This window comes from Anneissia japonica, unplaced genomic scaffold, assembly GCF_011630105.1.
Source record: "Anneissia japonica isolate Jap-2015-1 unplaced genomic scaffold, ASM1163010v1 scaffold1005_len2656397_cov198, whole genome shotgun sequence".
Lineage (NCBI taxonomy): Eukaryota > Metazoa > Echinodermata > Crinoidea > Comatulida > Comatulidae > Anneissia > Anneissia japonica.
In genome coordinates this window covers 2,632,225-2,647,076 of record NW_022683792.1, presented here as the reverse complement: position 1 = coordinate 2,647,076, position 14,852 = coordinate 2,632,225, and the positions used below count along the sequence as shown (strand labels likewise).

Below are 14,852 nucleotides of genomic sequence, written 5' to 3'. Positions count from 1 at the left end.
CCACCAGAAAATATCCTAGAGCCGCCACTGGCTGAGTTACGAATTGTTTTGTGTATGGCACTCCTATGGATGGCCAGGCCGGAAATGGCCCTGTCAGATTCAAAATTTGAATGTAATTTTCTTTTATCCCCCATTTGTTTTTAATTTTTTAAGTATAGGGCGACTCATTGTTGATATTCCACCAACAAGTTCATAAATAGAAGATAATTCGTCCCCCACACAACGAACAGTGTCGTGTCTTGGAATTTGAAATAGAGGGACGGGTGCAGGGTAGAAAGTCAATTTTACGGATGGGTCGATCGATATCAATTTAAGCCTGTTTTCCACTAGGCGAATTTATTCGCGCGAATCGTCAGTTCGGTTGACTCACAAGATCAAAGAATACTAATTCGCAAGTGGAAAACAGAATTTATGACATTATGGCACTTCTAGATGGTCGGAAATGGTATTCAGAATTTTTGTCCCCCATTTATTTTGAATTTTGTAAAATTTAGGTCCCCTTTTTTTATTTATTGAATAAACAGGTAAAAGCAATAAAAGACAAAACATAGGTAGGGCCTAAAAATCAGATTCATACTTGAGGTTTGCCAAAAGTGCAAGCACTATCAAGTGTCTCTCCTATAAAAAACATCTTACATCAACACAAAATAGGGCCAATATTATATGAAGGCAGTACGTACAATGATTAGCAAAAGATGTTTATCATACTGTTGAAGGACAAGAAAAATAATGAAAATTGGTCTAAAAATCTATTGGACACAAACATTTTTCGCAGACCCCAACATTTTTTGTGGACCCTCTGCTAACCCCTTGACTTGGTTTATCACTTTGCAATAAATGCATGTGAATTTGTACAACTTCGACTATTTGGGCCTGGCAACCTTCTTGAGGGCGGTATTCCACCAAGGAAGGTGAGCCCGTATAACCTAGAATTTGGCGAAAATTTCCTTATAAAAACAGTCAATTTGTGCCATAAAATTAATTGACTGATGTGTTTTGGAACAGTTTTTGAAGGGTGATATTGTTTGAATTAGCATAGTTGTAATATTTATAAAACAAACGAAACGTAAGTGTTTTTACCTTAACATTGAACTCGCTGGTCAGGTGTTTCGCGGGAACAGGGATTGTCTTGAGTTTTCTGACGGCGAGAAATTCTTTCTCCCTTCATCATCAGAGGCTGGCCGGTGCCGACATAGCCTAAATGAGGCTAGCCTAGGTCTTAGGGCTAGTTCAATTTGATTGCTTGTATGAGCTTATTAAGAAGTAGGCTAGGTAGCTGAAGCCGAATGTAGCGTAGCTTAGAATAGCGGCCCTACTGTACTGCTGGTGATGTTGGCCTGTGGTGTGTGTGTTACCGCCACCACCAAACCAGATAGCCACACTATTAAGTATTTACAGCAGTAGCTCAACTTTATGTAGGCCTAGGCCTAGGGCCTATATATAGAGGCTAATAATATTAATATTTAGCACTAATACGGTTTCGCATCCGGCCCTGAAACGGTTACCAAGTTATTTAAAACTTACAATTATTCAACACTAACATGTTCTTTGATGATTTGACTTTCATATAGGCCTAAGCCACAATTAAGTTAATTAACCAATAATTAATACGGTATATCGATAGTAACACCCGATCGCTCAACACAACCAACTCCGCTCCGCCGTACCACACACACAGTTACATTCGACGACTGCAGGTTTCCAGGGTCTGTCATATAATTTGTGCCCAATTGTAATTTTTGTGACCAATTATTGCCCATATTCTGGCAACACCGCAAAGTTGTTTGATATAAACCGGGAGTGTAAGATGGTGCACCATGAAGACGTTAACTGTCCTAATTAATGGCTAATTAACTTAATTAGAAACCATAATTGTTTGATAATAAGTGGATTATAGGAAAGTAAAATCATCAAGGAATGTATTAGTATTGAATAATTGTAAGTGTTAAATAATTTAGTAAACGATTTTAGGACTGGATGTGAAACGTATGAAATGTATTAGCGCCTGTTTTGGGTGCTAATGCACTTTAGTACTCCACCCTACCCTAACCTTAACCTCAACTCCAGTCTTGCTATGTTATTAGGTTAGGGTGGAGTACTAAAATGCATTAGCACAAACCCTAACCTTAAAGATATCTTATTGCTAGAGCGTGTCAGAAAAATGTTCCCAATCCTAATATTTTAGCATCAGGGAATACATTAATTTGAAGCAAGGGTGGCCGACGAATCCATCTCCAGTGCACCCTCTGTTAATGCTTGACTATGTGAATGAAAAATCCTTCATCCACCCCTGGTAATTATAATACCTGTTCTTTGGTTTGTTACAGAAAATGAGCAGCTCGGAAGAGGTGTCCTGGATCTCATGGTTCTGTGGGCTGAGAGGAAATGAATTTTTTTGTGAAGTAAGTTAACATTTTTTTTAAAACATACATTTACAATGTACATGATGGATTTCCAATTATTTTTTACTCAAATTCAACTACATAATAACTGTTCTTTAAAAGGAATCTGGCCTACACAAGAATTCAATCAAAAACATTAAAATTGCTCATTTGGTGCAAGTTATCAACTATCAAAATTTCATACAGAAAACAATTCAGTTTTTGCCACTCCTTAAATTGATTACTAGCCACAAAAAATGTATTATAATTTGTAATTGAAATATAAATCTTTTCTGAATCTTTAACAATTGTGTACAGTATATTAAGTGTAGATAAACAATTTTGAAATCAAGAGTTTCATATATGTTGCAATATAGCGGAACTGAACAGTGCTTCATTCCTTACACTAGCAGGTACCAGTTGTAAGGATTATAGCCAATGACCATTTTTGACAGATAACCACCCATGCCCGCTTTACCCCAGCCATAGCAGGAATACAAAATGCAGCTACCATACAGTTGATGGGTAAAGGCCAGATGATGACACTGATAGTCCAAGTCTGGTTGTGCATTGATATAAATGCTAAGAATCACTACATTTTCATTTTTAGGTTGATGAAGACTACATACAAGATAAATTTAATCTCACTGGTCTCAATGAACAAGTTCCACATTACAGACAAGCATTAGATATGATATTGGACCTAGAGCCAGGTATGTTGTGTATGGCATAGTTACTCTATGTTTTTTCATCATTGACTCTTTTGTTTCTTTCACTTCCACCAACGGTTATATTTGCTTAAAAAGTGGAGATGCACCATTCTATTGCACCAAAACTTCAGCTCCATGTCACTGCCAAATTTACAACTCAACTTCACTGCCAATTCTACACCTCTACTACAATGCTGCATAATAAATAATAAACTTTAATAATAACTGTATAAATTTGTATACAGTTATCTTTTTACCTGTGCTAAAGCCTCTATGGTGCCCGGCCCCAGTGACCTTGTCCTGTCTTGCTCCCTCTTTGACGCTATTATTTGAAATTTTGTTTTTGACTTTAGATGATGAACTTGAAGAGAACCCAAATCAGAGTGACTTGATAGAACAGGCAGCAGAGATGTTATATGGACTCATACACTCTAGATTCATTATGACAAATAGGGGTATTGCATTAATGGTAAGTCTACTCTTATGGTATTTTTGTAATTGAATAGGGACTCTCTCAAACATAATTATTTTCTTAACGCTGTTTTCAATATGAACATGATTTTTTAGCTTAGCTGTGCTTAAAGCTCATTCCAAGCTATCAAATTTTATGTGACATAAAACATGTGATATGTCCATATATGGGTGTAATATGATATCATCATGCCCATATATGGGGACTTAAAATGAATTTGATCCTTCACTGCCAACTCTACACCCTTCTAAGGGCCTGCTCGAGCGATAAATGCCAATCGTATTCTGTTTAATTCACCGGTTAATTGCGCTGAGCACTCAGTGAATGGTCGACTGTTCAAGTAAATTTTAACTCGCGTCAAATACCGTGTAACAAAACTACACTGGAAGTAAATTTCTAATGGCATCAAATGCAAATGAGGAACACTTATCCAATCAACGTATTCTTTGTTTACCTTCCTACTGCTTTTGTACCCACGTACAAGATCCGAGCTCAATTTATAATGTTCCTTAAAATCTGTATGTAGGCGAGTTGTATTCAAATTTCATTGAATTCAGTGGTGCATCTACAAATCGAACGCGTACCTAATGCTTCTAGTCACCATTATGGCTACAAAGATGTTATGTTATGCTGATAAATTTACCGTCCTATACAACTTTTATTTCACCATGTACATGAGGATGCAAAGGAGAGCGCGGCAACAGCGGTACTAGCTGCAGTGCTAGCTGCTGCCAGGGTTGGGCCGTAACCCTACTGAATTTTGCGCACTAAATTGTGACAAAACATTTGGAAAACAATTCAGGTCTATTTATTGTTGCCTCCGGCTCCAAGGTTATCCTATACACGGTATTTTACCCAGCAATTTGGTGGTCAAAATGGTTGTAGATAAACCAGATGATAAGGTAATTAGGTGAGTGCCAAAGCAGTTTTAATAAGTATGTACCGGTGAATTAACTGGTAAATCGCACAAATATTTTTTCGATTGAATAGTCCTTAACTCATGAGACACTATTAAACAATGGTTGTAATAAGTTAGTTCAGGTACCATCTCCTGCTAGAAGGTTGGTGGCATTCCGTCTTTAGAAATTCTGCAACAAGAGACCTTGGTCCTTTTAGTGGTTTTGGATGTAATTATCTTTTTACACTGTATTTTTTCAATTTACCTCTTCTCTTTAAACAATTTTTTTCTCTTTTTATTAATATTCCAGCTTGAAAAGTATCAACAAGGTGATTTCGGTCATTGTCCAAGAGTATATTGTGAAAATCCACCTGTATTACCAATAGGTAAGGGTTATACTCAATGGAGGAAGGTTTTTCATTCTTTACATAATAATAATGGTTGACTTATAGAGCTCATATTGAGACCTCTATGCATTTAACATTATTACCCCCGGTCATTGAATCAAGCACATATGCAACACATACTCAGGACCTTGGGGAAATTCCACAATGTTGCAGCTGTAATCAGTGCATTTTTGTGTTTGGACCTACCAGTTACCAACGTGTACACCTGGGTGGTGAGAGACAACTGTAGGTAAAGTGCCTTGCCTAATGACACAAGCAAAATGCACAGGATGAGATTGAACCAAACCACTCCTTACATATAGATAAAGAGACTCTAGCTGTAAAAGATGAATGCCGATTAGTGGATTGGCACGATGGTAACAGTTTGGTTTCTTGTGTGCATTTTGCTCGTGTCCTTGAGCAAGGCACTTTATTAGCATAGCTCATCTCCACCAGGAGTATGAATGGTTGCCTGGTGGGGTTGCCTGCTCCTGCGCTGATTACAGCAATTACAATTAAGCACGTGGACCCAGTATCCTGAAAAGAAGCACCTCGTATCTGCATAGAAAGGCACTATAAAAATAAACAATAAAAATATATATAAAACTGGAAAACAAATTATGTAGTAGTTGCAATTTATTGCTAGTATTATTGTTGTTATTAATAATAATAATAATAATTTTATATTTATATAGCACATATTGCACATTGCCCCTATACACTTTACACAGAAATAATATAGGCCAACCGAGAAAATACAAATAATAATAATTGCTGTTATTATTTTTATTACATTTATAGGCTTATCAGATGTTCCAGGAGAAGCTATGGTTAAACTTTACTGCCCAAAATGTCAAGATGTCTACACTCCAAAATCTTCTCGTCACCACCACACAGATGGCGCCTACTTTGGCACAGGCTTCCCTCACATGCTGTTTATGGTCCACCCCGAATATCGTCCTAAAAGGCCAGCTAACCAGTTTGTTCCAAGGTATTTTGCATATTTGTTTTATATTGATTATATCCGCAGGCGTGTGTTGTAGTCCTGGTGTAAAAACACAAGCCTAGAATTCATCCCAGTGCGCGATATGTACAAGTTAAATTGGTCTTTTGCTCACTAACCTAAACAAGATCAAACCAAGTGTGCAATGTAGGAAAGCATAGTGCACTTTTGGGGATAGGCAAATATCACTGGGAGTTGCAGTGATGACATCACAATTGACTTACAAAAGTAAATAATATATGTTTATGTGTACATATTAAATATGTAAATACTTTATTATATTTTGGTACCAATCTTCATGCTGGTATTTTAGGTGTTTTAGCACCAAAAAATAATTATGCTATTAAACAAGCATAATTTTATTTTCTTAAATTTGGTGAAACGTTGCATATTTGAACTGAAGAAATCATCTTTAAAAGAAGCTAGCAAGTAAATTATACATTAACATGTGTCAAAGCACGGTGAAAGGGGAAAAAATATAATACAGTAATAAAATATAAATGTAATCCTTTGATAATAATGGAGTTATAAAACCTTGATTCATATGAATAAAATATACAAATAAGTAAACATAGATCTTTATTATTATTTTTGCATTTCCTTATATCTGTAAACTTGTTTTTACAACACATTTTTGCACTTTACACATTAAAAAAACCATGAAATGTATAATGCAAGTAATTACAAAACATACATACAAAATAATAATAAAAATAATATGCTATATCATATCTCAATCAAATTAATCTTTTAAATTTTGTATTTTTCAGGCTATATGGTTTTAAAATTCACCCACTTGCGTACGAGTACCAGTACCAAGCAGCATCACGTAACCGCTACACTTTCCCACGTACATCTGGAGGCCACAAAAAATGAACAAGATAACTTCTTCAACAAAACCGACAGTCAAAAAAGAAAAAAAAAAACAATGTGCAGTTTGTTTTGGCTCTACCTGGCTCAAACCATGCATTCCTTGACTGTAAATCACTAGCTTATTTCACAATGTTTTTTATTCACTCTCGATATCCACTATTAATCTACATTGATTTACCCACAAGAAAGAAACGAAAGCCGCATTTGAGTTGTACAAATGTATGTACAGTACATCAAAGTTTGTAGTCCACCATGTGTTAGATTACTGAGATCTTTTCTGTTTGCATATATTTAGAGAGAAAAGCTCTTTAGTAATATTTTAGAATTTGATAAGATAAATATAATTTTTTTTTTCAAAGAAAAACATTAAATTTGAAACTCAAATCCCTTTTTGAGTGTAGTATGAATTATTTTATTATAGTGCTAATATTAATATGTAATTACTGATATATAATTAGTAGTTATTTGTTAGCATAATCTCCAATAGTCCTCGACATGACATATAATAATTAGTTAACACAAATACAAACTAAATTCAGGTAGAAATAGAGGAGTTACTAGTTACATATTATTAGTGAATTAACTGAACAGTTGAATTGTTTTGAGAATCAGCATCTAATAGCAATAGGTACTGAGGCAGTTTTAATACCATGTTTAGTATTATATCTAAAGGCTTTGTTTATGAAAGGAATAAAGCAGAAGCATTAAAGATGGTAAAGATTGAAGAGGTCAATGGAGATATTTTGTTCTTCATAATCAAAACAATGAGCTGTTTTTATGGGGTTTTTTTGTATCCAGTTGGTATGTAATGACTGAAAATCCTGGTTTTTGCTAGGTTATGTGGTTATACTGTTTTGTAGGCAAAAATTCATTGTGGTGTTTTGTAAAGAACATTTTTAGGTTATTATTATGTTAAAAAGTGATCTGGTTAGTTAAAAGTAGCATTGAATTTATAGACAGTGCAGTGCTAATTAATAAGAATGTGCTCAGTGTATGTGGAGTAGCGGTTAATGAAGCGGTTGAGATTTCAGGCTATCAACCTTGATCTCGGGGGTTCAAGTCTTGCCTGTGGATTTCACTTGTCTTTGGGTGAGGCATGTGAACTATCGTTGCCTCACCCAGGTTTATAATTGCGTGGTTGGTAAGTTCAAACATGGAGGAACTAAATTAATTCCTCCATAGTTCAAACACCAATGCGATGATTCTGCCGCAATATTTTTAGCATGTTACATGGGCATTTCACCCGGGGTAATATTGAGATAAGAAGTCATGATAATATACGCATTATAAATCTACCACTTATTATTGTGACATCACTTAGTTCCATATCATGTTAGCAAAAAATTTATTTCATTAGCTTGCCATTCCTTTATTGTAATTTTAGCATTAGTAATTTTGTATTTTATTTTGAATTTTTTTTTTTTTATATTGAATGATAATTATTGGAAACTAGAAAACAGAACATATGCCAATACTATACTCAATATTAGTATGATGCTTTATTAAGAAGTTAAAACCAATTATTTAAGAAATATGTGCTTCTGAACTTCCAGTGGATGCTGGCTGAGCTGTTTACAAAATGTTAAAGGGTTCATTATTATTTCAATGATGAAAAAAGAGCAGGTAAAAATTAATTAATGACATGCATTTTTGTTTTTTTAGCAATGTTGAAACTAGCCAGTTAACTGCCAGTATTTATTTGTTGTTTTATAAGTAATTTGTTTTTTATTTATTATATTGTTATTATGATGGGAATTATTATTTTATCTCGTCATTTCAGTTATTTCTAATGTAATGTTTTAAGAAGTCGTTTAAAATGTTATTTTAATTTTAAGGACTTCTGTACCTGGAAAACATGCAGTTTCCTACAATGTTTATTATATAATAATTATGAACAATATATAATAATGCATTATTAGCACTTCTGTTTTACAACAATTGGCATAACATTTTTTTAAAATTAGTTTGAACAGTAGAAAAGCAGCAGTGCTAATGACTTTTCCATATGCTGTACATTCAAATTTTTCATAGAAGCAGTAAAATACAAAAGCCTGCTGCAACAAAAGTTTATTATTAATAAAGGGGGATTTTGTGATTTTTATAGGTAAAAGTACCAGTAACATTGTGGACCTATTTGAGGTTCTACCCCATTTTTAAAATATCCTGATAATCACTTGTGTAGGAGTAAAACATGTTTATCCAGGGCCCCCTTAGGTCTATGATGTAGCAGTGGTGGCGCCAGAGGTCCCCGACGGAGGGTCCACACCAACCTCAGCCACAACATGGCTGTAGCTAATTTTATGAATGCCTGAAATGGCACACTATATTAAACATGATTTTTCAAAGCAGTGTTCCCTGAAGAATGTTCATGGTTGCTCGACAGGGTTTCCCAATGGTGTCCTGTTCCACCTGTTTCTCCACTGGCGCCGCCATTGTGATGTAGTTCTGTTGTAATACATGTAAATACATTCTATTTATAATATGATGGTCTAGAGAGTGTGTACAGTATTGTCATTTGTTTTGTATGTTCTCCAGACTGGTAGGAGAGTGCCAAGGTTGTAGGGTGAATGATGTTAAGTATTCATTACAATAATAATGAATGAGTCAAATTGTCCATAGCACCTGTCAGTCAGTTGTACAAAAATGGTTGTCATGTGACCATATGCTTTTCAGTCATTTATATAACCTTGCAATAAAGTATCTTGAAAGGATTTAATAGTTGTATTACTTTTTACTGTATTAGAAGGTTATCAGTGTCTTTGCAGTGGTGTAAAGTAAATACTGTACTGTATGCAATGTTGTAGCCAACTATTGGGAGAGTCCCAGTTTTTTTAATGGGTCCACATTTCTCATATCTAGCTTAAAATGGGTAAAATTTAAGAAAATGGTCCAGATTTTTCATATTTTTATGTAAAATGGGTCCACATTGTTTTAATTTTCGCGTAAAGTGGGTCAACCCTGATATTGTCCTGCACTGTTTGAAAATCCTGGCGACGGCATTGACTGAATGCTCTTTCCTTGTACAGTAATTATGAGGAAAAAATATAGAAACCACAATGATTCTAGCAACAAGGAATGTTATAATTTGTATCATAAATTAAAAAAAGAAAAAACCAAACGAACAGATAATAAACAAATCATAAACATATAATGTAGCACAAATGATGTGAATCTTCATCAGCTGGCATATAGCAATCAGCTACAAAAATGTGTTTTAACTGATATTTTAAACCCTTATTTTTCCATGAGCCCAGGGATGCTTTAGCTGCAGTGCAGCTGGCATTTTGCCCCTCTTGCACTTGATCACTTAATCAGCAAGCGAGTCAAGACCAAAGCCTGATTTACACTTATGGATTAGGATTTGTGAACACGCTTACAATCAGAGTTATAAAGTGCAATCATTGTTGGTGGTCACTGTGCCGGTCCGTAACCATCTCTAGAGGAGCATTAAGACCAAATTTGGGATTTCTTTGTGTTCACACTGCAAATCCAGCCACCTTAGCCTCTGTAAATTGGTTTTGAAAAACTGTAAATGGATGCATTTCTATCTTTGGTACACACATAATTTCTCTGTGATCAATGATCTTAGCAATTTTTCCAATTCAATTTTTACTGCAACGACAAAATAAATAAATATACTAAAAGAATATTGATACTTCACATGTTTATTTTTTAAAAAACAAATCACTTGGAATGGTGCTCTTAATGATGCACAAAGATCTTATAATAACAAGGTAGCGTTCTCCGGGATTTCTGCATGCAAATTCTGTAATAATGCAGTGTAGGACGCCCTCTTGCAATTATAATTACTTTTGAACTTTGACATCTAAGATCTCAGTGAAAATTCTGGATCAACTGCCATAGTAACAACTAGCACGCCCTCTTTCAATTACAATTACTTTCTATTGTTTTCTGCGTGAATTGAACGCTTCTATTTGTTACAAGCATAACACGGAGAAAGCTATCTTGTTATAAGATCTTTGCTGATGCAGCAAACATGCTTACAAAAGTTGCACACAAGGGTTTGTTTAATTACACAAAGTTTCATAGGAATTTAGGTTACATTAAGTATAATATCATAAAGTCTAGAATCTAACAATCTTAAATATAAATCATCAATACTATTTTGGCTTTTTTAACATGTCCATTTTTGTCTTGTTGCTACTTTCCTTTAAAATTCTATAGTGGTATACGTTACACACATAATGCAACTGTTCTGATAAGCATCAGAAGGAACTGAGGGCAGTGTTGGTAAGCACAGAGAGTGGCTGAGGGCAGTGCTGATAAGAGCTGAGAGTGGCTGAGGGCAGTGTTGATAAGCATTGAGAGTGGCTGAGGGAAGTTTTGCTAAGCATTGAGAGGGGACAGGAACTAATCACAGGGTTAATAAGCATTATGAGAAGAGGGCAGTGTTGATCAGTATTGGGAGGGGCTAATGACAGCGTTAATAAGCATTGAAAAGGCCAAGCGTAGAACTGATACTCGGAGGGCCTGACGGCAGCTGAGTCAGTGTTCATAAACATTGAGAGAGGCTAAAGAAAGGGTTGATAGATCACTGAAAGCAGCTAAAAGCCGTGTTAATAAACACTGAAAGGTCTGAGCATTGCAGGAAACATACACCAATAACCTAGGCATTAACCTTACTGCTAACAGCTGGAGTATTGTATACAGTTGCCAACACAGCCGTGATCTTTTTGGAATGGTAATTCCTAAACTCATTACCCTGTTCTTATTATAATATGGATGCCAGAATCTGTGTATATAGGCTCACTGATATCTCCAACTTTGAGTGCTAGGGTAGCTTCTTCAAATGGACGCTGCATCTGACCACGGCCAAACCATCCGAGGTCTCCACCTTTACGAGCTGAGCTACAGTCACTTTCTGTGCTTGCAAGTGTGCCGAATTCTACTTCACCACTAACGATACGTTGTCTGTGTCCTGAGTAAATACGAATAGTGTGACAGTATTAAGTACTAAGAACATTAGTTTGCAATATATAAATTTAATAAATAATTTAGACAAAAAATGAATTAAGTAGTCAAATAAAGATACACAATATCATGAGATAGTACAGTAATTAATGTTCTTGACAAATTTTATTTAAAAAAAAAACCTAAGAAAAAAATCTGAGAGTTTTGGAATTAAGGACAATATAATTCATAAATGTTCTGACTTAAAATTTATGCAGAATTTTAGAATTTATTTGATGTAATTATAAACAATTTGCACAAAAATGAGTTAATAGAGATTTTTTGGTGTTGGTCTCTCTCCTATGACTTTTCCAAAAGGTGTAAGGTGATAATTTAATTAAATTATTAATTAGAAAATTGTGTTTGTATTGAATTCCTTTTCTCATTTATTTGATCCATTTAATTTCATATAAAACATGCACAGGTACTAACTACCTAATTCTTATTATGACAAATTAAAGGCTTTGCAATTAACTATTAATAAAAATTCTTACAAAAAAAATACAAAACATAAATAATAACAATGTAATCTAATCATTGAGGTATAAAATTTAATAATGAACCTTTCAAGATCTCCAGTGCCTCTTCCTTTGATCTTGTTATAGTATCTTGTTTCCAAGATGATGGTCTTCTGGACTCCGCATGTTTCACCAACAGATGAGAGCATCTCATGGTTTCTGTAGCTGGAGCTGTAGGCCTCTCCCACTGACTGGCATTTGTTAATGTGTTCAGATAATATGTCTTGCCTGTAATAAATATGTATCATTTTGTTTGTCTTGTTGTTGTATGGATAGTGATAAATCAAAGCAAAGTCATTCTCTTGCCTACCTAGTTATTCAATGAGCACATAAAAGAATTATTGCTTGAGCCTTCCTGGACTAGCCCTAGACGTAGTTATGCCTCACAAAAAGATTTGCACATCACCAACATTTTAAATTATCAATGCATCTAGGCTTAGCCTAGTCAAGCCAACACTGCTGGCTGGCTAGGCAGAGGGAGGCGCGGCGGCCCGCGAAGCTATTTTTGACAATAATAACCTAGCACGACGGGAGCATTATGCAGCAGCCTAGTCCTAAAAAAAGAGTAAAATTCAAACATTATTTAACTAGAACTTTAAAAAGTGCATACACTTCGAAATTATTAACCAACCTTCTTGTTTACGACTTTGGCGAGCCACCCATCCTTCTGGTAAATCTTGATCTGCCATGTTTCGAGCTAGTTAGTTGCGATGTCCAGCCTGCTGCAACCTGGTGAGTAACATGCTTCGTAACGGCTGAATTGATACAACTTGTGGTCATGGGTCAATGTCAAAAGCTATCGTTTCAATAGATAGACGTTCCACTGTGCAGTAACATCTATCACATACCGATCTACTTCATGGCGAATCAGCACCGGCATTCGTTTTGTTTATCTTGGTTTATTTATTGGATTTTAAAAAATGGATTCAAAAATTCAAGATTGAAAATTTCTTATTTATTTTAAGAGATGATTCTGATTATCTTTTGGTCTAAATTTTATATATAGGCCTAGCAGTAGTTTAGTATTTATTCGAATAAACGCCACTGGGGCATTATTGATGAGAAGGGGTTTTGAGTGGACATATACTTGTTGGTGTAAAATAGATACGTTTATACTGAAATTTATGCCCCTTAATTTTACTGTAAATGTGGAATTATAACAGATCTGTCAAACTGTGTTATTGTGTAATCATAGATTATATTGATCCCAAACAGGTAAGAAAAACATCATGTTATTCTATTGGAGGAGTAGAACAGTAGAATATGCTGAGAATGATGTTGCTTTACCATTAGTTTGTTTACAGTCAATATTAGGTGGGTGGGGGGAGGGGGGTGTGCTGAAGTTAAATAAATCTGAAGAAAAATAATTCGCCATGGGGCGCTCTGTGAGGAGAGCGTTTATTCCATGGTCATAGGCTCTGAATGGGGCGGCGTTTATTAGAGTTTATTCAAAACGGACGGTCTGCAATCTTGTGCCGTTTATTCGATATACATAAGCATAATCAACTTGCGATTTGCGATTTTTTTTCGAAATTGTTTTTAAACGTACTGAGTATTCAGTACATTTCCACGTCATAGGGGAAAATCACACCTATACATGTTTCTCCTGACGAGAATCCAGTTATTGTCTATTCCATCACGACAATAACAAGTACCCACTGCTTACTTCGACTCGAATTTAACCATATAGTAAAATTTTGCTTAATCTGCCCCTGACCAAAATTTGTTGTATTGTACCTATGTGCATTGGTCGAATAAATAAATGAAATCAATGAATGAAATGAAATTAACCCTGACGATCCTACTCAGTTGAACATCGACAAAGAAAACTTTGTTAGTGCATGGAGGTATAAAATTTTTATACCTCCATGGTTAGTGGTAGTGCATCTATACATGAGCTCTGGTATTGTTTTGTTTATATATGATATACCCTACGTTATCACACATTGTAATTTAGTTGCCACAAATAGGTTTTTTGTGGCAACTATCATATCATATCATAGGTATATGACGTAATTCACAACTAAATAAGATTGCCACATCAGTGGTGCAATGCTGTATTAACATAATTCTTGACAAATGGCACAACCCTCCTTGACACTGCACAACATTCGCTATCGTTATACACAGTAATAGCCTGGATGCAGTAGGAAATTAGCGGGAAAAAAGTAAAGGAAAATTAATTTTTGGTTTTTCTGAATCAGTATATCATATATAAGTGTCTCAGAAAAAAAATCCCCATTCTTAGAGCTTGGGCAATTTTTTTTATAGCGCTTTAAAATTTTGACATAAAATATCCTATTTTGGGCTAATTAAGATGGGGATAAGGGAAATAAATGTATGTTTTTAGTCACTTTTACATATGCTATGTATACCAAATGTAACAAGGACTTGGCTAATAGTTAAAAATTTAATCAGAATAATGACGTCATCACAATAAATTCCAAGATGGCTGCCATTTTGGCGGTAAAACTCTGTTAAAATGTAAATTTAACTTTATTGCTATCAGAGCAATTTCAAAACAATATATATCCATACACACACACACACATATATATATATATATGCATTTATATATATATATACTGTATATATATATATATACATATATACATACATATATATATATGTGTGTATATG

General features: G+C 34.8%; 2 protein-coding genes across 5 annotated transcripts; one reads left to right on the top strand and one right to left on the bottom strand.

Moving 5' to 3' along the window:
- The first annotated feature begins 880 nt into the window (after positions 1-880).
- LOC117102699 (casein kinase II subunit beta) lies at positions 881-9,439 on the top strand. Of its 4 annotated transcripts, none has more exons than XM_033243089.1 (7): positions 881-1,066; positions 2,328-2,402; positions 2,992-3,094; positions 3,445-3,560; positions 4,772-4,847; positions 5,649-5,838; positions 6,621-9,439. In XM_033243089.1, the coding sequence occupies exons 2-7, from the start codon at positions 2,331-2,333 to the stop codon at positions 6,724-6,726; spliced, it is 663 nt and encodes a 220-aa protein (XP_033098980.1). In that variant the 5' UTR covers positions 881-1,066; positions 2,328-2,330; the 3' UTR covers positions 6,727-9,439. The 4 variants fall into 4 exon arrangements, with proteins under 4 accessions (XP_033098980.1, XP_033098987.1, XP_033098997.1 ...); XM_033243096.1 differs by having other exon boundaries at positions 890-911; XM_033243106.1 differs by lacking the exon at positions 881-1,066 and adding an exon at positions 1,148-1,216.
- A 931-nt stretch (positions 9,440-10,370) lies between these two features.
- Positions 10,371-12,991, bottom strand: LOC117102716 (peptidyl-prolyl cis-trans isomerase NIMA-interacting 1-like). Its single transcript, XM_033243123.1, has 3 exons — positions 12,844-12,991; positions 12,258-12,440; positions 10,371-11,662 (listed from the first exon to the last, which is right to left on the bottom strand). Exons 1-3 carry the CDS (start codon positions 12,899-12,901, stop codon positions 11,442-11,444), a joined length of 462 nt encoding a protein of 153 aa, XP_033099014.1. The 5' UTR covers positions 12,902-12,991; the 3' UTR covers positions 10,371-11,441.
- Between the last annotated feature and the right edge of the window lie 1,861 nt (positions 12,992-14,852).

What these genes read in the sequence shown, in the direction of transcription:
- LOC117102699 (XM_033243089.1), top strand. Translation starts at nt 2,331, where the DNA reads ATGAGCAGCTCGGAAGAGGTGTCCTGGATCTCATGGTTCTGTGGGCTG. An exon ending in ATAGGGGTATTGCATTAATG is followed by an intron (nt 3,561 to 4,771) that starts GTAAGTCTACTC and finishes TTAATATTCCAG; the next exon opens with CTTGAAAAGTATCAACAAGG. An exon ending in GCTAACCAGTTTGTTCCAAG is followed by an intron (nt 5,839 to 6,620) that starts GTATTTTGCATA and finishes TGTATTTTTCAG; the next exon opens with GCTATATGGTTTTAAAATTC.
- LOC117102716 (XM_033243123.1), bottom strand. Translation starts at nt 12,901, where the DNA reads ATGGCAGATCAAGATTTACCAGAAGGATGGGTGGCTCGCCAAAGTCGT. An exon ending in CCAAAGTCGTAAACAAGAAG is followed by an intron (nt 12,441 to 12,843) that starts GTTGGTTAATAA and finishes TATTTATTACAG; the next exon opens with GCAAGACATATTATCTGAAC. An exon ending in GGCACTGGAGATCTTGAAAG is followed by an intron (nt 11,663 to 12,257) that starts GTTCATTATTAA and finishes GTATTTACTCAG; the next exon opens with GACACAGACAACGTATCGTT.